This window comes from Lampris incognitus, chromosome 5, assembly GCF_029633865.1.
Source record: "Lampris incognitus isolate fLamInc1 chromosome 5, fLamInc1.hap2, whole genome shotgun sequence".
Lineage (NCBI taxonomy): Eukaryota > Metazoa > Chordata > Actinopteri > Lampriformes > Lampridae > Lampris > Lampris incognitus.
In genome coordinates this window covers 63,365,953-63,390,745 of record NC_079215.1, presented here as the reverse complement: position 1 = coordinate 63,390,745, position 24,793 = coordinate 63,365,953, and the positions used below count along the sequence as shown (strand labels likewise).

The window sequence follows — 24,793 nt, the reverse complement described above, 5'->3', positions numbered from 1 at the left end:
GTGTGATGGGATCAGGTCATGTCTTCATGTGTGTGATGGGATCAGGTCATGTCTTCATGTGTGTGATGGTATCAGGTCATGTCTTCATGTGTGTGATGGTATCAGGTCATGTCTTCATGTGTGTGCTGGTATCAGGTCATGTCTTCATGTGTGTGATGGTATCAGGTCACGTCTTCATGTGTGTGATGGGATCAGGTCATGTCTTCATGTGTGTGATGGGATCAGGTCATGTCTTCATGTGTGTGCTGGTATCAGGTCACGTCTTCATGTGTGTGCTGGGATCAGGTCATGTCTTCATGTGTGTGATGGTATCAGGTCATGTCTTCATGTGTGTGCTGGGATCAGGTCATGTCTTCATGTGTGTGTTGGTATCAGGTCATGTCTTCATGTGTGTGATGGTATCAGGTCATGTCTTCATGTGTGTGATGGTATCAGGTCATGTCTTCATGTGTGTGATGGTATCAGGTCATGTCTTCATGTGTGTGATGGTATCAGGTCATGTCTTCATGTGTGTGATGGTATCAGGTCATGTCTTCATGTGTGTGATGGTATCAGGTCATGTCTTCATGTGTGTGTTGGTATCAGGTCATGTCTTCATGTGTGTGATGGGATCAGGTCATGTCTTCATGTGTGTGCTGGGATCAGGTCACGTCTTCATGTGTGTGATGGTATCAGGTCATGTCTTCATGTGTGTGATGGTATCAGGTCATGTCTTCATGTGTGTGTTGGTATCAGGTCATGTCTTCATGTGTGTGATGGTATCAGGTCACGTCTTCATGTGTGTGATGGGATCAGGTCACGTCTTCATGTGTGTGATGGTATCAGGTCACGTCTTCATGTGTGTGATGGTATCAGGTCATGTCTTCATGTGTGTGTTGGTATCAGGTCATGTCTTCATGTGTGTGATGGGATCAGGTCATGTCTTCATGTGTGTGATGGTATCAGGTCATGTCTTCATGTGTGTGATGGTATCAGGTCACGTCTTCATGTGTGTGATGGGATCAGGTCATGTCTTCATGTGTGTGTTGGTATCAGGTCATGTCTTCATGTGTGTGATGGGATCAGGTCATGTCTTCATGTGTGTGATGGTATCAGGTCACGTCTTCATGTGTGTGATGGGATCAGGTCACGTCTTCATGTGTGTGATGGTATCAGGTCATGTCTTCATGTGTGATGGTATCAGGTCACGTCTTCATGTGTGTGATGGGATCAGGTCATGTCTTCATGTGTGTGTTGGTATCAGGTCATGTCTTCATGTGTGTGATGGTATCAGGTCATGTCTTCATGTGTGATGGTATCAGGTCACGTCTTCATGTGTGTGATGGGATCAGGTCATGTCTTCATGTGTGTGATGGTATCAGGTCATGTCTTCATGTGTGTGATGGTATCAGGTCACGTCTTCATGTGTGATGGTATCAGGTCACGTCTTCATGTGTGTGATGGGATCAGGTCATGTCTTCATGTGTGTGTTGGTATCAGGTCATGTCTTCATGTGTGTGATGGGATCAGGTCATGTCTTCATGTGTGTGATGGTATCAGGTCATGTCTTCATGTGTGTGATGGTATCAGGTCATGTCTTCATGTGTGTGATGGTATCAGGTCATGTCTTCATGTGTGTGATGGTATCAGGTCATGTCTTCATGTGTGTGATTGGATCAGGTCATGTCTTCATGTGTGTGATGGTATCAGGTCACGTCTTCATGTGTGTGATGGGATCAGGTCATGTCTTCATGTGTGTAATGGGATCAGGTCACGTCTTCATGTGTGTGATGGTATCAGGTCATGTCTTCATGTGTGTGATTGGATCAGGTCATGTCTTCATGTGTGTGATGGGATCAGGTCATGTCTTCATGTGTGTGATGGGATCAGGTCATGTCTTCATGTGTGTGATGGTATCAGGTCATGTCTTCATGTGTGTGCTGGGATCAGGTCACATCTTCATGTGTGTGATGGGATCAGGTCACGTCTTCATGTGTGTGATGGTATCAGGTCACGTCTTCATGTGAGTGATGGTATCAGGTCATGTCTTCATGTGTGTGATGGGATCAGGTCACGTCTTCATGTGTGTGATGGGATCAGGTCATGTCTTCATGTGTGTGATGGTATCAGGTCATGTCTTCATGTGTGTGATGGGATCAGGTCACGTCTTCATGTGTGTGATGGTATCAGGTCATGTCTTCATGTGTGTAATGGGATCAGGTCATGTCTTCATGTGTGTGATGGTATCAGGTCATGTCTTCATGTGTGTAATGGGATCAGGTCACGTCTTCATGTGTGTGATGGTATCAGGTCACGTCTTCATGTGTGTGATGGGATCAGGTCACGTCTTCATGTGTGTGATGGGATCAGGTCATGTCTTCATGTGTGTGATGGTATCAGGTCATGTCTTCATGTGTGTAATGGGATCAGGTCATGTCTTCATGTGTGTAATGGGATCAGGTCATGTCTTCATGTGTGTAATGGTATCAGGTCACGTCTTCATGTGTGTGATGGTATCAGGTCATGTCTTCATGTGTGTGATGGTATCAGGTCATGTCTTCATGTGTGTGATGGTATCAGGTCATGTCTTCATGTGTGTGCTGGGATCAGGTCATGTCTTCATGTGTGTGATGGGATCAGGTCACGTCTTCATGTGTGTGATGGGATCAGGTCATGTCTTCATGTGTGTGATGGGATCAGGTCATGTCTTCATGTGTGTGATGGTATCAGGTCATGTCTTCATGTGTGTGATGGTATCAGGTCATGTCTTCATGTGTGTGATGGTATCAGGTCATGTCTTCATGTGTGTGATGGTATCAGGTCATGTCTTCATGTGTGTGATGGTATCAGGTCATGTCTTCATGTGTGATGGGATCAGGTCACGTCTTCATGTGTGTGATGGTATCAGGTCACGTCTTCATGTGTGTGATGGTATCAGGTCATGTCTTCATGTGTGTGATGGTATCAGGTCATGTCTTCATGTGTGTGATGGGATCAGGTCACGTCTTCATGTGTGTGATGGTATCAGGTCATGTCTTCATGTGTGTGATGGGATCAGGTCATGTCTTCATGTGTGTGATGGGATCAGGTCACGTCTTCATGTGTGTGATGGTATCAGGTCATGTCTTCATGTGTGTGATGGTATCAGGTCACGTCTTCATGTGTGTGATGGTATCAGGTCATGTCTTCATGTGTGTGCTGGGATCAGGTCATGTCTTCATGTGTGTGATGGTATCAGGTCACGTCTTCATGTGTGTGATGGTATCAGGTCATGTCTTCATGTCACCTTTTCTTCACCTGAAATTCACATTAAACAAACAGGTAAGTGGGGAAAATATTCTTGTGCTTCCTTTCCAAAGGGATTTAAGGGACCACAGACGCTTGGACTCCGACACGCATGTTTGACAGATTTTTATAAAATACATTTCTTGTACAACCATAACACATTTGTATGTATGCTGATGACTGTCTTCTAAGCCTGATGGTGTCAACACACTACAGTTGACATTAGCAGATGCTTTCATCAAAAGCCACATGCATCTGAGAGGTAGTGGGCTTGTAGCATTAGGAGTCTAAGCCCTGGAGTCTCGCTGGAGACTTGTCCCCGGCGGGGTTTGAACCCTGATCATTCTTACCCATACTACTGAGCTATGCAGCTGCTACAGACATACTACTTGTTCACTATGAATGTTGTGTGATTAAATGAGGAGCATCGACCATTACCTTAACCAGGCTGAATATCACGCTATAGCAGAGAGAAAATAGGAAGAGGAATATGAAGGAGGCGGCGATGGACCACAGGCTGCTGAATTCGTCCTGTTCCCCGCCATCTTCTGCACAGGTCAGAGCAACAGCCAGCTCTGGCTCAGTAGGCCGCTCTGAGAAGAGGAAGGTATCGATCACAGGGGCAAGGTTAATAATGTGTGTGTATGTGACCGTCAGACACGGCGATGAAGCCAGACTGCTTTAACCAGTCTTTCCATCACACTGAGTTTACTTGGTGAGGTGAGCGCCCTCTTTTCTAAGTCGGCCACCTTTTAATGAGAAATTGAACTTGCACACTATGTCGTCGTCTTTGTTTGCTTGCATGTTTACCTGCCTGAACACTGACCATTGTACGTTTAGTTTTTTTTGTCATACTCTTAACAAGTCAACCTTAATGATTTGTGTTCATCTTAAAACTACTGACACAAAGGGTTCATCTGGACTCAGCAGTGCATCCTTTTGTAGTGATTCTCAGGGTTTAAGTTAGTCATTAACTTGGCAACAGTCATTCTATGCAAGAACATTTATTTGACCATTCCACAAGACACTGCGGAAGCTCTGGGACAACGAGACAGACAGTTTTTGCAATAAGTACACCACAAACTGATGTATTCACTCAAACAAGACAACAAAATGTTACAGCAAACAATTTGATGAGCAACAAAACTCTACTAACATTGATGACTTAACACAAAGACTGACGATACCGCCAACACACAGGACACACTGGCCAAACAACAGGGTACACACACGGACAACAAGACAATGCTGACTCTGAAGCTGCGCTGGTGTTCAACATTCAACTGTATTACCGAGGTTTTTAGACACGCCTCGTGGCGTCATGCTTATTTTGCTTCCGGCAGGCCAGACATTGCAGGTGAAGAGGACATTTTGATCCCACTTGTCCTTGGTGGTGGTGAACACACTTGTCACTGAATAGCCGTTTTGGGTCTTTTGTGGGGGGGAGGTAACACCGTCCTGAAAGCTTCCCGCTGCATTTCCAATCATCTCTGTCCAAGCTATGTAGTAGTCAGACTTGGAGGGGCTGGTGACCAGACACACCAGAGTGACCTCAGTCTTCATGTGCTCCTGCGGGAGAATGTGCACTGCCACTTTGGTTGTGTTGCCATCTGAAACAGACATTTGGTTGGTCAGATAAACTGAGTGGTGGTGTCTTGATGCATGCTCAATAATCCAGCTAAGGAAGCCAAAGAAGGTTGAATTAACGTGGTGTCCACATGAAGTGATCCAACCTTCTCTGATGTGAGTGAAGAAGTAAACGAAGATTCTGGCTACACTGTCATCATTTCTATACACAACCGGCACATTCCTGTGTGTATGTTTAGTTGTCATCATTTCTATACACAACCGGCACATTCCTGTGTGTATGTTTAGTTGTCATCATTTCTATACACAACCGGCACATTCCTGTGTGTATGTTTAGTTGTCATCATTTCTATACACAACCGGCACATTCCTGTGTGTATGTTTAGTTGTTATCATTTCTATACACAAACGGCACATTCCTGTGTGTATGTTTAGTTGTTATCATTTCTATACACAACCGGCACATTCCTGTGTGTATGTTTAGTTGTTATCATTTCTATACACAAACGGCACATTCCTGTGTGTATGTTTAGTTGTCATCATTTCTATACACAACCGGCACATTCCTGTGTGTATGTTAAGTTGAACGGCCCTAGAGAGCAGCGGCCTTCACTTTAGTCAACAATTATTTGGCTGTTGAAAAGGTCTCAAAATGTGTACTTTTACTCCTTAAAGGCAAAACGTTGACAATAACAGTTGATTCACTTTCCTTGCTGGTGACTTACCTCCCTTGTGGACGGCGAGGTCTTGAATGATGGGAACGGGATCATCTTGCCTAAGGGCAGAACAGCGAACCGTGTCCACAGATGCCCATTCTGTCAGACTTTTGGTCAGAGTGCTGGTTTTGCTGTGCTGTGTGTTGTTACGTGTAATGGTTCCCATCTGTCTGGTCTGATCTTTTCCACCAACCTGCCAGGTAATGGTGGTTCCAGATACGACGCCATTGTCCTTTCCAGTGACAGTACACTCCAGTTTAACCTGGTTGTCCAAGAAAAGTGCTTTGGCCTCTGGAGAGCTTAACGTCATCGTGAGTGGAGCTACATGAGACAAATTAGATGTTAGAGGGTAGAAAATATAATTTTCCTGACATCTGAAACAGGGGTACTAACAGTAAGAAATTCCAGACATTCATGTTTTAAGAATATAGTAATCTTATTTGGTTACAATTATGTGAAGAAGGACAGGATTAGGAGCAATTATATTAGAGGGACCGCTCAGGTTGGACGGTTTGGAGACAAAGCAAGAGAGGCAAGACTGAGATGGCTTGGACATGTGTGGAGGAGAGATGCTGGGTATACTGGGAGAAGGATGCTGAATATGGAGCTGCCAGGGAAGAGGAGAAGAGGAAGGCCAAAGAGGAGGTTTATGGATGTGGTGAGGGAAGACATGCAGGTGGCTGGTGTGACAGAGGAAGACGCAGAAGACAGGAAGAGATGGAAACGGATGATCCGCTGTGGCGACCCCTAACGGGAGCAGCCGAAAGTAGTAGTAGTAGATTTGGTTACAATTATGTGCTGGCTAGAATGCTATTGCATGTAAAAACCAAAACTACTGTACCATTAGAAATCGTCTTCGTAGTTGTAGTTCCCTGGTGTTGAACCACGCAGGTGTACACGCCGTCACTTTCCCAGTCAGTCTTTCTGACTTTCAGGATACTGGCGGCTGAAGCGAGGTGTTCAGCCTCCACCTGAGGACACGTCTGGAACTCTTTCAACACACGGTCACCCTTTTTCCATGTGATTGTCACATTTGGTCCCAAAACCCCGTCAGTCAAACATATGAGGGACTGGTCGTCTCCTCTTGGCACCGCCTGCAAAGTCACCGTAGCTTTGGGGACTGATGGTTTGGCTGGAAAAAGATGAAATTTGAACAGTTCTTTTATTTTGTGGTCTAAAACTGACCCTATCTGGTTATTATTATTATTATTGTTATCACCGTATATTTTATCTTGAGGCAATACAGTAATTGACATAGTTTTCACATAAAAAAGTAAAAGTGAAAAGGATTAATATCTTGTAAGGATGTTAAAGCTAGAATAAGACCATGACTACCTTCCACTTGAACTGTTGTGAGTTCTCCAGTGTGATTCACAGAACAACCAAAGGACTTTCCTGAGCCCCACTCGGCTCTCGGCACTTGGACCTTACTAATCCTTATGTATTTGTTGTTCCTTTGGACTGAAGGATACTGCACTGTCTCCAGGGCATTTCCACTGGCGTCCGTCCACGCAAAAGTCAGGCTGTCGGGGAAGAAGTCAGTGGCGAGACAGCCGAGAGTGACGGTGTCCCCGCTTGTAGAGTCGCACTGTGTCAGAGGGAACACATCCGGTGCAGCCGTCCCTGTAAGAGACGTGTTTTACCGGGTTAGGGGTCATGCAGAAAGGGTCATAACACCACAGCAGGACAGTGTTCATCAGCCGTCCCAGTAGGGGACGTGTTTTACCGGGTTAGGGGTCATGCAGAAAGGGTCATAACACCACAGCAGGACAGTGTTCATCAGCCGTCCCAGTAGGGGACGTGTTTTACCGGGTTAGGGGTCATGCAGAAAGGGTCATAACACCACAGCAGGACAGTGTTCATCAGCCGTCCCAGTAGGGGACGTGTTTTACCGGGTTAGGGGTCATGCAGAAAGGGTCATAACACCACAGCAGGACAGTGTTCATCAGCCGTCCCAGTAGGGGACATGTTTTACCGGGTTAGGGGTCATGCAGAAAGGGTCATAACACCACAGCAGGACAGTGTTCATCAGCCGTCCCAGTAGGGGACATGTTTTATCGGGTTAGGGGTCATGCAGAAAGGGTCATAACACCACAGCAGGACAGTGTTCATCAGCCGTCCCAGTAGGGGACGTGTTTTACCGGGTTAGGGGTCATGCAGAAAGGGTCATAACACCACAGCAGGACAGTGTTCATCAGCCGTCCCAGTAGGGGACATGTTTTACCGGGTTAGGGATCATGCAGAAAGGGTCATAACACCACAGCAGGACAGTGTTCATCAGCCGTCCCAGTAGGGGACATGTTTTACCGGGTTAGGGGTCATGCAGAAAGGGTCATAACACCACAGCAGGACAGTGTTCATCAGCCGTCCCAGTAGGGGACGTGTTTTACCGGGTTAGGGGTCATGCAGAAAGGGTCATAACACCACAGCAGGACAGTGTTCATCAGCAGAGACGTGTGAGCTGCTGTCGGAGATTTAACACTGCCTCACAGCAACTTTTCCTGAACGACCGCTTATCAGACATCACTGAACAACAACACGCAGCCTCACCCCACACACGCACAACCTTATCATTACTATGGAAAAGCTACAACAGCACGACACAACTGCAACGTCTCTAACTGCCTATTTTGTGCTACATTTCCACACGTCACACGTGACTACACAAACACGGTTTCGCATGGCAAGTTTTATACATTTTAAACTGCAGTGGGTTCAAGTCGGGAGTAGAACAATGTGAAAATGACTAACACACCAGTTTTACAAGCGTACAGCTGAGGAGCATTTTCATCACAGGTGTGAAAACCTCCCGTTTGTGCTACAAGCCGTTGTGTCCGCTGTATATGTTGACGCACTATGAAGGACTGTGTAACTGACCTGCCAGTGCTCTCATGTACTGGGTACATTCATGAGGCGCAAGTTGTACCTTACATGAACGTCCAAGCCCACATTCCTGTTTGACCAGAAGGTTAGAGTATCAAATGTTTCGCCTGTTTGAATCCAATTCCTAGACTCTGACAAATAATGAACATGCGACAATAAAGCAGAAGACCGTGATATCCGCCTGTAGCAGTAAAGGTGGGGCGGCGTGGAGAAATAGGATTAAAACATGATCTAATGAGTCCGTGACACGGTGGATACTGTCTCACCTGCTGCCAGACAAACGGCGGAGCTGAACCATCATCTTCTCAGCAGCTCATCACTTTAACATGTCTTATCTGTCCACACGTTTACCTAAACGCTCTGGAGGGTTTTCTGTGATTGTATTTCTAAAAGGAAAAATGAGCTTTTAGGTGAAAAAAATGGTAAAGAGAGACTTACCGGTCGCAGCAACATCGACTTTGGTCCCTTTACCCCAGTAGTCAAACACACAGTGCTGCAGCTTCATTCAGTGCCAACACAAAAACCTGCATGCCATTAATCCCCCGTCACTCTTCTGGTAAATGCACGAAACACACGGAAGTGAAGTTAATTTCACATTCTTGCAATTCATAATTCCGTACATCAGTTCGTCGACGTGTGAAAAACCTAACAGTCCAAGTGTAGTCCATAATAAAAGATCTTTTTCTATTTCTTTTTTTTTTCAAACCCAGGAGAGGATGTGCTGTGGCTGGGTTTCCCTCTGTGGTAAGTGAGCAGATGTATTTTTGTCTACATGATATATGTACAATACTGTACCGAGTACTGTACCACATCAATAACACTACGTACAAAAGCCCAACTCCTTTTCCAGTTCACAGTGAAATGAGTACAAGTACAAGATCTCCCTCATAATCACAATAACAAACACAATACTACTACCACTACTAATAATGATAACAATAACAGAGTACAATATCTCTCTCATAATCACAATAACAACAATACTACTACTAATGCTAATAATAATAACAGAGTACAATATCTCCCTCATAATCACAATAACAACAATACTACTACTACTACTACTACTACTACTTATAATAATAACAGAGTACAATATCTCCCTCATATTATACAGAGTACAATATCTCCCTCATAATAACAATAACAACAACAATACTACTACTAATAATAATAACAATAATAACAGAGTACAATATCTCCCTCATATTATACAGAGTACAATATCTCCCTCATAATAACAATAACAACAACAATACTACTACTACTACTAATAATAATAATAATAATGATCAGTTTTCTAAACTTTGCTTACCCCCAGAAGTAATATTAAAGAAACACTGACTGAAATTCATAACTTGTCCTTTGTTATTGCTGTACTGAGTTTTCATATACATCCTCAACTTGTACAGAGCCTTGTCTCTCATTTGAGGTTTTTGTAATGGTGTTTATCACCGTGTGCCCCAAGTACACAGTGATGCATGTCCTCACAAAAACCTAAGCTGCTGCAATTGGTGGCTGCCGAAGGCTTTTCTGAGCAAGGTCTTCTAAAACATTTGACCTTTTTGTCACACAAATGAATAAAGATGTCTATTTAGCACCTTTTCAACATAAAGCATACCTAAAAACAAGTTGCAAAAAATGAATTCTCACAAAACAAGATAAAAACAGGTAAAAAAAAAAAGAAAAGTTATCAGAACAATACAGGGAATATACGTATATTAAAATCAGTAAGTGTTTTTATTTTTACCTGTCACCATCTTCCGTGACGCATTTTCTAAAAATGGCTAAAAACCACTTCTCGGCATTTCAGATGATTCTGAGCATTTGGGGGGAGGGAGTTGGAGTGGCGGGGGGTTAGGGGCAGGAGGAAGGCGGTTAGCTGGCAGGATGAAGAGGAGGGAGATTTAGACGGGTGGATAGCTAATAAATGTCATGATCACCGCAACTTGGTTGCGGGTCACTTACTAGTGGTGTTGTATATAATTCTCTTACCGCAACACCTGCCCCTACAGTGTTAATATAGCTACCACTCAATTTTGGGACAATTTGAAACTATTTCTTTTATCACTGAAACTTCCGCTCCGGAGTCAGCTAGAAACATAATGTTTTGTTTTGTCTTGCCTCTTCTAAACACATTTTCAGGTGAAACCTCAAATCTACTCATGTTAGATGCATCTTGGCTGTCGTGTGTGTGTGTGTGTGTGTGTGTGTGTAATGAGTCGCGGCTTCTCCGTAGATTGTGTCACCTTGTCATGGTGGAGAAACTTGCGTGGTGGTCCTAAGATCCCGAGAACAATGCCGCCTGGAGCTATGCTCCTGGTAGGGTCACCCATAGCGATAAGGTCAAGGGGGAGGTCCCTGACAAAGAGCAATCCAACCAAGACCTCGATGGTGGAACAGGTGGAGGATGATGGCTGACTTTAGGGAAGCATCACAACAGCTGGGAAGGCGGATGAAGGCTACAGCAGAAATGGTCCCCCAGTCTTCTTGGACTCCATGCCACTGGATCCTAACCCAGATCTGTCAAGGACCGTGTGGTGGCTGCCTGTGCACCAGTATCCGCACATTAAACAAAGTCACGCACAGGCGTCATCTATAAAGGGAATCCACCCTAACATCCCGGATTAAGTCCTATGGTGACCAGCAAGTGGCAATGGGGGACAGGATTGTGAGATCTGGAAGCCCCTAGTCATGAGCCAGCACATCAGGTGGTGGATGCTAGATTCAGTCGCTGGGCTCTTGGAATGAGGTAGAAAGAGCCCTTCGGTAGCTGCACACATGACTGAGCAGCCCTCTTTAGGATCCACTCTGCTCACCTGGGGAAGGGGCTAGAAAAGGTGCCCTAAAATTAGCTGGCCTCAAACCTCCTGAAATGCGGTCAGAAACACAAAAGCATGATCTTTGGAGCGTGGAATGTGTGCACACTGATGGATAGTGCAACTAGTGCCAGACCGGAGAGGTGAACCGCAATCATCACTAGAGAACTGAAGAGATGCCGGATTGATATACCTGCCCTTTCTGAAACCCAATGAGCAGACGAAGGGCGTCTTAAAGAGGTGAGGAGTGGCTACACGTTCTTCTGGAGAGGAAAAGCTGCTGATGAGCCCAGAACCCATGGGATTGGATTTGCCATCAGGACCCGGATCATCATCCACCCGTCTGAATTTTCTGTGAGGATCATTGAGCGTCTCATGGCCATTCGTCTGGCGCTTGCCATCAACCAGATGGCAACAGTTGTGAGTGTCTATGCCCCAACTTTAGACTCTGAAGAGGAAGTGAAAGAGACCTTCTACGCCTGCTTAGATGAGACATGGTCAGGATCCCCAAGGAGGGTAAGATTATTCTCCTATGAGACTTCAATGCCAGTGTCAGTCGGAATCAACACCTCTGGAAGGGCACAACAGGAAAGGAGGGCATCGAGATCATCAACTCCAATGGAGTTCTGCTTCCTAGCAAGTGTGCTCAGTATGGCCTCATTATCACTAACATTCGGTTTTGCCAGAAAAACAAATTTAGGGCAACTTGTACCCACCCCTGTTCCAAACAGTGGCATCTCCTTGACTATGTCATTGTATGACCCAGGGACTGTCGTGACGTGGACATCACGAGAGCCATGATGACTGCTGGACAGATTATCGCCTCATCTGCTTCATTATGTCGATCAAATGCAAGAGGAAGAGGAGGGTTCAAAAGAAGCAGATCTGGCCAAGACTGATCCTTGAAAGCCTGAATGAAACTGCCACCCAGCAGTGACTTCAGACCTCTCTTGGGGAAACCCTCCAACAAGAATATCCTGATGACAAGCACTAGAGCCTGCTCAGGTCCACCATCCTCAACACCTGTAAAACCACCCTTGGGTACAAGTCCAGAAAACACCAGGACTGGTTTGATGAGAATGACACAGAGATAGGACAGCTCATCTCCAAAAAAAAAAGGAAAAAGGAGGGCCTTTCGTGCCTGACAAAATGATGAGGCCTGCAAGGCTAAAACAGTGGTTCACTCCAGAGCCAAGGTGGACATCCAGAGATGGATGGGGGGCTTACGAACTCTTGGTGGACAGAAAAGGCTCTGGAAATCCAGCACCTGGCAGACTCAGGTGACACCAGAGGCTTTTTCAGCGCTACTAAGGCTGTCTATGGTCCAAGCAACCATGGCTTAAAGCCCCTGCACTCAAAGAATGGGCAGGGGCTGCTGGAGGATAACGAGTCCATTAACGCCCGATGGAAAGAGCACTTCCAGGAACTCCTCAACCACAACAGTACAGCTGAACCAGCCATTGCCAGCCACATCCCCCAGAGTCCCATCAGAGAAAACACTGGGGAACCTCCCACCATGACAGAGGTGGAAGTTGCCACCAGGAGCCTTAAGAACAACAAGGCTGCCGGTCAAGATGATCTCCCAGCTAAGATCTTAAAGGAAGGTGGACCACAGCTCCTGTACCACATCCACGCCCTCCTCCTCAAGGTCTGGGAAAAAGTTCCGGCAGAGCTCAGGGATGCTCAAATAGTGGCCATATTCAAGAAAGGGGAAACTACAGGGGTATCTCACTCCTATCGACAACAGGCCAAGTTCTCCCTTGCATTCTCACAAACCGACTGCTACCACTGGCTCAGGAAGTATTCCCAGAATCTCAGTGTGGCTTCTGCCCATCCAGAGGTACAGCAGACATGATATTTACAGCACGCCAACTACAGGAAAAATGCCATGAACAAAGGCAGCCCTTGTACATGGCTTTCATAGACCTGACAAAAGCCTTTGACTCAATAGACTGTCAGGCTCTGTGGCACATACTATCAAGATATGGCTGCCCTGACAAATACATCAGAATATTGAGGTTTCTACATTACAGCATGTCAGTCACAGTGCTCAGCAACAGCAGCTCTCAGTCAGAGCCCTTCACTGTGTAAACAGGGCTCAAACAGGGATGCATCATCGCACCCACCCTGTTTGCCATTTTTATTGCTGCCATACTCCATCTCATTGGCAAAGAACTGCCACGGGGGATCCCAGTCCTATACAGAACCAATAGCAGGCTCTTCAACCTTAATAGGTTCAAGGTCAAGAGCAAAGTCTGCAACACCACCATCATGGAGCTTCATTATGTAGATGAAAACACCATATGTTAGCAGCTAACCTAAAGCAGAAAGACATTAAAACTGTATACTTCAATATTTGTTTATCACGAGTCATATCGTCATCGCAATATTCAACAACGCTATCGCATATCGCATGTTTTCCTAATATCATGCAGCCCTAATAACCAATATCCAAGTGTTTGGATGTCCCATGGAACACTGTTGGATCCATTGTCAGAAAGTGGAAGCCGTATCACACCACCCAGATGCTTTGTAGGATAGGCTGTCCCTCAAAGCTAAGTGTCCGAGAAAGATGTGGGCTGCTGAGGAAAGCCACAGATGATCCTGCAATCACTTTGAAAGAGCTCCAGAGGTCAGTGGCTGAAACAGGAGTAAATGTGCATGAGTCAACCATATCACGGACTCTCCATAGATCTGGCCTGTATGGGAGTGTAGTAACTTGGAACGACACGTATACTTTATAATAAAAAAGCTTTACTTAACTGAATGGGACCGATACATAGCCGAATTGCAGTGCACTAACCATCCGCGAGCACTAAAATGGCACATACACAATAGACTGACGGACAGAACACATTTACTTCCTGTGTGATGTCCTAAAGGGTCCGGGGACCCCATTAAAGAATAATAATAAAACTAGTCCTGTTTAACTCATTATACCACTTACAACACTTCTTCCCCCTTAAGGTAAATTTCCCCTGTGGACAGAAAAACATTTAACAACAGAAGTCTTGTACACCTTCAAACTTGTTAGCGTAGGCCCGTGAACATAAACAATAACCTGACACATGACACTGTAAACACCTGAAGTAAGTAAGCCATTTATGCAACACATGAACACCTTGACTTCAGTCTCTGTCTTAAAGGGTTAGTCTGTCAGGTGGTTTGTGACTACGCTGAGAGCGGCGTAGTACTACCCCCGGTGTCTCAGCAGACATTGTTGGGGTCTCTCCCAGTAGGCATTGGGGATGCCTCGGCAGACACTTGGTGTGGTGTCTCCCACTGTAACTGGGTTCGTCAACACAGTAGTGGGTTGCATGTGTGAGCGTTTGAGTTCATTACTCACTCCTGTAGTCACCAAGGCCCCTTGATGTCGCTCCTGCGCTGGGCCTTGTTCTGTCTCCCCTGTATGCCCCCCTGCTGAGGTGTCTGGACGCAGAGAAGTGTTGTGGCGCCGACGGATGTGGTCCTGGTGCCTGCAGAACACTCTGCCATCCGTTAGTTTCACCACGAAAGAGATAGGACCACTCTGCTTTAGAATGACCCCTGGCAGCCAGTGTTGACCACTGCCAAAGTTTCTCACATACACACAGTCCTTTTCCTCAAAATGTCTCTCTCTGGCATGCTCATCGTGCCTCTCGTCGTGCCAGCTCGTGTCAATGACCGTGATGCGAATCAATGGGTTTGTCTGACCCGTCTTTCGTCACATGCGAAAGAACTGCCTCAACGCCATATGGCGAGGCGTCACAGGACAGGATGATCTCTTTGTCTGGGCCGAAATGAACCAGCAGCCTCACTGAATGCAGTAGTGTTTTCACATTGGTGAAAGCTGTCTCCTGTGCAGGCCCCTACTCACAACGAGAGCCCTTACGGCGAAGTGAGTACAGGGGCACCAGCCGTGTTGAGAGGTCTGGGAGGAACTTACCATTGTAGTTCACCATGCCCAGAAATGACCTGAGCTCAGGCATATTTTTCGGGCTTGGAGCTTCCTTGATGGCTCTGACCTTGTCCCCCATTGGACGCAAACCCTGGGCCGTGACCCAGGTATGTCACGTTAGGTGCTTGGAAAATACACTTGCTCTGCTTCAAGCGGAGCCCTGCCTCTGAGAGTCTCTTTAGCATCTGCTCCAGATTGCTGAGGTGCTTCTCCTCGGTCTCTCCAGTGACCAGGATATCATCCAGATAAACGGCTACATGGGGAATACCCTGCAACAGACGGTCCATTGTCCTTTGGGGAATGGCCGGGCTGGAGGCCACACCAAACACTAGGCGGTTGTACCTAAACAACCCCTTGTGGGTGTTGACTGTGGTGAACTGTTCAGAGTCCTTGTCCAACACCAACTGTTGGTAGGCCTGGCTCATGTCTAGTTTTGAAAATGCCTTACGGCCAGCCAGGGTTGCAAACAGGTCCTCCACTCTTAGGAGAGGGTATTCATCTAGCTGGGAAGCCTGGTTGATGGTGAGTTTGTAGTCTCCACAGTTATGTACCGTGCCGTCGCTCTTGAGAACTGGGACAATGGGGGTTGCCCAGGCTGAGAATTGGACAGTATGCATGACTCCCAGCCTCTGTAGTCTGTCCAGCTCCTCCTCCACTTTGCCTTTCATAGCATAGGCTACTCTTCTGGGCTTGAAAAAGCAAGGGGTAGCCTGAGGATCTACATGCAGTTTAACTGTAGTTCCCCGCAGTGCCCCCAGCTCATCTTTGAAAACCTCAGCATACTTTTGAATGACATCCTCAGTCACCCGTGTGTGTTTAATCTCACCCCAGTGCAGCTTAATTTTCTGGAGCCAGTCCCATCCCAGTAGACAGGGCCCCCTACCTTTTACTACCAGGAGCCATGCTCTTGCTTCCTAGCTGTTACACTGAATGTCCACCTCTAGTGCACCGACCAATGGTATGATCTGTCCTGTGTACGTCCGTAGATTAATACTCACTGGGGTGATGGTGGGTGCTTGGTATCACCCCAAGCCTCTCTGTAGGTCTCCTCACTGTAGGTCTCCTCACTGATGATAGAGGCAGAGGCCCCTGAGTCAACCTCCATCCTCGTCTCTTTTCCATTGACTACCACTGTGGTGTAGATAGGCTCAGCACATGGCTCCCTCGCCTTGAACATGTTGACAGAGCATTCCTCCTCCTGCTCTGGATCCAGGTAGTGTGCCGCTAACTGTGGCTTTCGAAAGGCAGTGTTGCCCCGCCCAGTCTTTGTTTTACCCTTAGCACCCCTACACCTTTTAGCTAAATATTCTTTTAGATTGCAGTTGTGGCACACTACCTCCTTGAACTTGCAGTTGTTTGCATAATGTGCCCCTCCACACCTGAACCACTCCACTGCTCGAGACCTATCTGCCTCCCTCCTAACCTGGTGCACTTCTCCCGCCTGCACACCAGCACACGCTCTCTGAATGTCTTTTGTGTTGTCATCAGCCATTTCCATTCCTTGAGCCAATTCCAATGCTCTCTTGAAAGTTAACGTGGTCTCCCTCAGTAGACAACGCTGAATCCTGTCGTCATCAATGGCAACTACAAATCTGTCACGGAGCACGTCCTCTAACACCAGCCTGTGCTCACAATGCTCTGAGAACTGACGTGACTCTGCCACAAACTGGGCTACGGACTGACCTGACTTCCGGACCAGAGTGTGGAATTTAAACCTCTGGACGATCACTGATGGCCTGGGTGATCCTGAACGAGCTTGGCTAGCTCATCAAAAGAAAGGTCGCCCGGTTTCTGTGGTGTCGCCAAATCCCTCACCAATTTGTACGTCTGCGCGCCACACACACTCAGTAGAACTGAGCGCTGTTTGTCCTCATCGGTAATTCCGTTAGCAGAGAAAAGGCGTCCCAACCTTCCCACATGTTCCGTCCAGTCCCCGTTCTCCTCCACAAACCCACCGATAGTCCCAAACGTGGCCATGGCGCCGTTTCCTCTGTCGGCCTTCTCACTCGAACTCATGAGCGCAACGTTAGCTCAGTTAGCTAGCAAACACCGATCAGACGTAGTTCTGTTCGCCGAAACTTCAGCCTTCTGTCTTCCGTTTTATCCTCGCCGCCAAAAATGTAGTAACTTGAACGACACGTGTACTTTATAATAAGAAAGCTTTACTTAGCTGAACGAGACCGATGCATAGCCGAACTACAGCGCGCTAACCGTCCGCGAGCACTAACATGGCACATACACAATAGACCGACGGACACAACGCATTTACTTCCTGTGTGACGTCATAAAGGGTCCGGGGACCCCATAAAAGAATAATAATAAAACTAGTCCTGTTTAACTCATTATAACACTTACAGCAGGGAGGGTGGCAAGAAAGAAGCCCATCCATCCATCCATCCATCCATCCATCCATCCATCCATCCATCCATCCATCCATCCATCCATTTTATCTGAACCCTTTATCCTGCTCGCAGGGTCGTGGGGATGCTGGAGACTATTCCAGATGTCATTGGGCGGCAGGCGGGGAGACACCCTGGACAGGCCTCCAGGCCATCACAGGGCCGACACACACACACACACACACACACACACACACACACACACACACACACACACACACACACACACACACACATTCATACCTAGGGACAATTTAGTATAGCCAGTTCACCTGACTTACATGTCTTTGGACCGTGGGAGGAACCCAGAGACATGGGGAGAACATACAAACTCCACATAGAGGACGCCCCGGGACGCCCCACCAAGGGTGAACCCAGGACCTTCTTGGTGTGAGGCGACCGCGCTACCGAATGCTCCACCGTGCCGCAAGAAAGAAGCCGTTACTCAAAACTATGCATATGAAAGCATGATTGACGTTTGCTATCAAGCGATGGGTCAGATGAGACCAAAGTTGAGTTATTTGGCCAAAACTCAAAGCGTTATGTGTGGTGCAGACCTAACAGTGCTCATGCCCTAAAAAACTCCCTCCCTACAGTGAAGCATGGCGGCGGCAGCAGCATAATGCTATGGGGTTGCTTTTCATCTGCAGGCACTGGGAACCTTGTTCAAACCGAGGGAAGAATGGATGGAGCTAAATAAAGATAAACATTGGAAGAAAACCTGTTGCAGTCTGCCATAAACCTGAAGGTTGGGTGAAGATTCACCTTCCAGTAGGACAATGATCCTAAGCACAAGGCTAAAGCAACAATGGCATGGCTCAGCAACAAAAAGGTCAACGTTTTGGAGTGGCCAAGTCAAAGTCCGGACCTCAACCCCATTTGAAAATCTGTGGCACAGACTGAAAATTGCAGCCCAGAGGCGCCGTCCCACCAACCTGCAAGACCTGTACAAATTCTGCCAAGAAGAATGGGTAAAAATTACTCCTGAAGAATGTGCAAAGCTTGTACATACTTACACCAAGAGAATCATGGCTGTTATTGCTGTTATTACTCTACAAAGTATTGATATATGGGGGTTTAATACTTATGCAAAAATTATATTTTAGTTTTTAATTTATGTTAAAAAATCAGTGAAACATAATTTATTTTGGCTTTGGGAACATGCTGTTACAGCTTATGGGCTCACAAACATAATATTGTGCAGGTACAGATGTGTGGTAACTTTTATAATCCAAAAATTAGTGATGACTGTCAAGGGGGTTGAATACTTTTACAAGGCACTGTATGTGTTCTTAGTTTGGATATGTGTGTTTTTGTCTTTGTGTTGCACTGCTGTGTGTTGGGGGAAACGATATTTCGTTTCATTTCATGTACACAAGTACATGACGTGAAATGACAAAGTGTTCCTGCTTCCTGACTTTGATCGAAAGGTTGGTGAAAATGCACTTTAAAGAGGTCATGGGGTACATTTGAAGACACAGCTAAAAGAAGATGATTAAGAAATAATTATAGAGCAGAGAAGGAGTTTAATGAGAATCTCAGGGATTCAAACTGGTAATTTCCTAATCCCAAATTTGCTCCTCTGACTTTTATCATCTCTGATAACTCATATGATTATGACGTATATGTAAAGACTTGGTGCTTAAGGGCTGTAATATTTCATACATGTAAATAAGCAGGATATAACCTACAGATAAGCCATTGCCAGTAATCTGAAGTGATCAACAAAGCTACACATCAAACTCTCCATCAGATTATTTGTCTCATGTTGAGGAAGTAGTAGGTGGAAGTATACACTTATATTTCCTACCCCTTCTCCCCTACTCTTAAGTTAATTCAGCTGCTATACATTTCAAACCCAACTCCCACTGTACTGTATAGTCCACATTCAATACAAGTTGTGCTGCACAATACAAACTCACCTACTGTGAACAACAAGAGAAAAAAGACCACATCAAAACACCCGAGAGAGAAAACACATGCTAATGTCATGTACCAAGAATAACCACATCTCAATGCTACGCACAACCCACATGTCCACTCAGTGTCATAGAAGGATGAAAAAAACAACTAATACATGTTTAGAGATCAGTAAAACTTAGACAGGTAACACAACTCTTCATCGTGCCTATATCTCTTGATAATCACACCTTTGTGCTTCTTCTTGAACTGTGTAGTGTTTGTACGTTGTTTGAGTTCCATGCTCACACTGCTCCACAATTTTACCCCACAGATAGAAATGCCCATGCTCTTCAAAGCTGTACAAACGATAATGTCTTGAAGTTTAATTTCCCTCTCAAATTATATTCCCCTTCTCTATCTGAGAATATTAGTTGTACATTGCTCGGTAGTAGATTGTTTCTTGCTTTGAACATTATTTGTGTTGTGTTAAATTCTACTAAATCCCTGAACTTCAAGGCACTTGACTTTAAAAATAGCTTGTTGGTGTGTTCATGATATCCTACATTATTAACTATCCTTATGGCTCTTTTTTGTAGTGTACATAATGGTTGTGGGCAGCTCGGTCGCTTCACAGCAAGAAGGTTCTGGGTTCGAGCCCCGGGGTAGTCCAACCTTAGGGGTCGTCCCGGGTCGTCCTCTGTGAAGTGTGCATGTTCTCCCCGTGTCTGTGTGAGTTTCCTCTGGGGGCTCTGGTTTCCTCCCACAGTCCAAAGACATGTGTGTGTTGGCCCTGTGTGATGGCCTGGCGGCCTGTCCAGGGTGTCTCCCTGCCTGCCACCCAATGACTGCTGGGTTAGGCTCCCGCACCCCTGTGACCCTGAGAGCAGGACGATGTTTATCTTAGAATTTCCAAACAACATAACCGTTGTTTTGTCCAGATTTAAGGATAATTTGTTTTTGTTAAACCACAGTTTTAATTTTTCCATTTCTGTTGTGGTCACCTCCAAAAGCTGCTGTAAATTCTCACAAGCACAAAATATATTCGTGTTATCGGCAAAAAAAAACAAATTTCAATATGTTTGATATGTTGCATATATCATTTAAGTGGAGAATGAACAGTTTTGGACCTAAAACCAACCCCTGGGGTACACCAAAAGTAATATCCACGCATGACAATTCATGTTCGCCTATCAAACTGCTGCCTGTTACTTAAATAGCTTCTCAGCCAATTCTGTACCACCCCTCTGATACCATACCTTTCCAATTTGTCTATTAATCTATTGTGATCAGTCCTGTCAAAATCTGTTTTTTGTTTTTCTCTCTCAATAGATTTATGAATATTCCCTCAGCAAACTGTTTCTGGTCTATGCAATTAGTTATTTCTTCAGTTAATTCGGTGAGTGCCAGAGGTGTCGATCTGTTTGGTCAAAACCTCATTCTCAATGAATGTGAGGTTTCCAGCAGATGTTGTGGTCTAGTATCACACCTAGGAGTTTATTTTCATGTACTCTTTCTAGTTGGAGATTGTCTATCACTGCTTTTACTGTGGTGTTTATTTTATAATTTCCAAACAACATAAATACATAATGTAGAGCAAAATATAAAGTTTCTTATTGTCCTAATATGGCAACCATTTATTTGGACATTAATAAGATGTAAATATGGATAAAATTAGTATATTTCTAGATATTTCTTCATAAATAGATTTATGTAGATGCTCTCAATAGAATGCTATTTTCCCTCCACTTTTTTACATTTATCAAAGGGTGTTTTTGTGTTTCATCAGGAAACAGTGGTTGAAGTTTTTAGTGAGTTGAGGTTGTGTCATCTGGTGGATCATCTCTTAACTGTTCAGGGACAGAGAGGGTTTTTGTACAGGTCTACCAGTGGTTTGTGTTACTGTGTGTCTCTGGCACAATAATACACAGCTGAGTCTTCAGGCTGCATATTCTGTCCTGTTAGAGTCACTGTGTCACTGGAATCTTCTGAAGAGATACTGAACTTGTTTTTTAGTGACTCTTTGTAGTCTGTGCTGCGACCACTTCTTCCAGATCCAATCCACTCCAGTCCTTTTCCTGCCGGCTGTCTGATCCAGGCTGTCCAGTAGCTACTAACAGAATAAGAGACCTGACAGGTGATGGTCAGTGGTTGTCCTGGCTGGACAGTCAGAGACGCTGGTTGATTCAACTGCTGACTGTTCACACCTGTAGAAGAGAGAGAAAAAAGTTGAAAACTCAACTTTGTGCCTCAGTGCAGAAAGGATAAACAGAAGAAGCTTTGTGGTCCTGAATGTTTCTCCCTCAAAGAGACTCACAGGATCCAGCTGCCAGCAGCAGCAGCAGCAGAGCTACAGACAACATGGTTTGTGTTGAAGTTGAACTGCTGGGAGCTGCTCTTCTTCTGGTCCAACTAAGAGCCTGGTATGAACTTCTTATAGTGGACTAACAAGGAAGTATACTTTGCATAGAATAGGACACCTACATACTAAAGTGTTCCAGGAATAGTCACTAGTCTTATGTAAATATGAATAGAGCTTGATTGCTTGTTTTCTAATAATCTTCCCTGAACACACACAGCAAAACCTCACATTTCTTTCTCAAGATAGATTTGAATAACAACTTGGTGACCTGACACAAATACAGAAGTGGACATGTTCTTTGTGCCAGTCTTAGATTTCAGTGAAAGACTGGATTGCTGGATCATTTTAATTCCAGCTTGAGAAAGTGAATGTGAAGGATTACTTTGTATGTGGAGTACATTTGGGCTGTTTTGACGTGTCCTTCTTGCACAATAAAACACCTGCTTCACTCAAATAACTGACAGGTGGATGTCCTGAGCAGCAAAGCAGAGGAAATACAAGGTGTTTTGTACTGTATATACCAACTAGTAAAATGATCCACACAAATACATAACTCATGTGTACTTAGTATTGTTACATAAATGATAAGATCAGGTTTTGCTGATCAACGAGACTCTTTTTTTTCTAGTGTACTTCTCTTCTCCAGCAAATATTCATATTCACCCAAATTAATGTTGACAGCAGGTGTTTCCTTCACAGTAAATACTATGTGTTAAGTCCCCTTTGCTAACATTACTGACTGACATCTTACTTCCTCAAAAAGTTGTCTTAGTGTCATGTGGGACATATTCCTCCCGACTACTGTCTGAGTGTACAGCAACAAAAAGACACAACACCCCATGCTATTTACAGTAACTTGAGACATTACCCATCTTTAATGCTCAGTATCATGTTTCTGCTTTGGCTGCTTCTGTCCACTGCTTGTGTGTATTCTAAGAGGGGTTTATGCTCCATGTTTGGTGGATATAATGCTTCCACTATTGTGGACAGTAAGCGGATATATATATATATATATATATATATATATATATATATATATATATATATATATATATATATACACTACCGTTCAAAAGTTTGGGATCACCCAAACAATTTTGTGTTTTCCATGAAAAGTCACACTTATTCACCACCATATGTTGTGAAATGAATAGAAAATAGAGTCAAGACATTGACAAGGTTAGAAATAATGATTTGTATTTGAAATAAGATTTTTTTTACATCAAACTTTGCTTTCGTCAAAGAATCCTCCATTTGCAGCAATTACAGCATTGCAGACTTTTGGCATTCTAGCTGTTAATTTGTTGAGGTAATCTGGAGAAATTGCACCCCACGCTTCCAGAAGCAGCTCCCACAAGTTGGATTGGTTGGATGGGCACTTCTTGCGTACCATACGGTCAAGCTGCTCCCACAACAGCTCAATGGGGTTCAGATCTGGTGACTGCGCTGGCCACTCCATTACCGATAGAATACCAGCTGCCTGCTTCTGCTCTAAATAGTTCTTGCACAATTTGGAGGTGTGTTTAGGGTCATTGTCCTGTTGTAGGATGAAATTGGCTCCAATCAAGCGCTGTCCACTGGGTATGGCATGGCGTTGCAAAATGGAGTGATAGCCTTCCTTATTCAGAATCCCTTTTACCCTGTACAAATCTCCCACCTTACCAGCACCAAAGCAACCCCAGACCATCACATTACCTCCACCATGCTTAACAGATGGCGTCAGGCATTCTTCCAGCATCTTTTCATTTGTTCTGCGTCTCACAAACGTTCTTCTTTGTGATCCAAACACCTCAAACTTGGATTCATCCGTCCACAACACTTTTTTCCAGTCTTCCTCTGTCCAATGTCTGTGTTCTTTTGCCCATCTTAATCTTTTTCTTTTATTGGTCAGTCTCAGATATGGCTTTTTCTTTGCCACTCTGCCCTGAAGCCCAGAATCCCGCAGCCGCCTCTTCACTGTAGATGTTGACACTGGTGTTTTGCGGGTACTATTTAATGAAGATGCCAGTTGGGGACCTGTGAGGCGTCTGTTTCTCAAACTAGAGACTCTAATGTACTTATCTTCTTGCTCAGTTGTGCAACGCGGCCTCCCACTTCTTTTTCTACTCTGGTTAGAGCCTGTTTGTGCTGTCCTCTGAAGGGAGTAGTACACACCGGTGTAGGAAATCTTCAATTTCTTAGCAATTTCTCGCATGGAATAGCCTTCATTTCTAAGAACAAGAATAGACTGTCGAGTTTCAGATGAAAGTTCTCTTTTTCTGGCCATTTTGAGCGTTTAATTGACCCCACAAATGTGATGCTCCAGAAACTCAATCTGCTCAAAGGAAGGTCAGTTTTGTAGCTTCTGTAACGAGCTAAACTGTTTTCAGATGTGTGAACATGATTGCACAAGGGTTTTCTAATCATCAATTAGCCTTCTGAGCCAATGATGGTCCATATTGACATGATAGCATCACGCAGTTGCTGCAGATTTGTCGGCTGCACATCCATGATGCGAATCTCCCGGTCCACCACATCCCAAAGAAGCTCTATTGGATTGAGATCTGGTAACTGTGGAGGCCATTTGAGTACAGTGAACTCATTGTCATGTTCAAGAAACCAGTCTGAGATGATTCGAGCTTTATGACATGGCGCGTTATCCTGCTAGAAGTAGCCATCAGAAGATGGGAACACTTTGGTCATAAATGGATGGACATGATCAGCAACAATACTCAGGTAGGCTGTGGCGTCGACAAGATGCTCAATTGGTACTAAGGGGACCAAAGTGTGCCAAGAAAATATCCCCCACACCATTACACCACCACCACCAGCCTGAACCGTTGATACAAGGCAGGATGGATCCATGCTTTCATGTTGTTGACGCCAAATTCTGACCCTACCATCCGACTGTCACAGCAGAAATCGAGACTCATCAGACCAGGCAACGT

General features: G+C 45.0%; 1 protein-coding gene across 1 annotated transcript in view; it reads right to left on the bottom strand.

Annotated features, from left to right (window-relative positions):
* The window catches only part of LOC130113072 (uncharacterized), a 62,563-nt gene extending 40,662 nt beyond the window's left edge, over nucleotides 1-21,901 (bottom strand). The window contains 3 exon segments of the mRNA XM_056280583.1: nucleotides 8,889-8,943; nucleotides 21,392-21,711; nucleotides 21,822-21,901. Coding sequence (XP_056136558.1) covers nucleotides 8,889-8,943; nucleotides 21,392-21,711; nucleotides 21,822-21,867 — 421 coding nt within the window. The 5' untranslated portion in view covers nucleotides 21,868-21,901.
* Nucleotides 21,902-24,793: the final 2,892 nt, after the last annotated feature.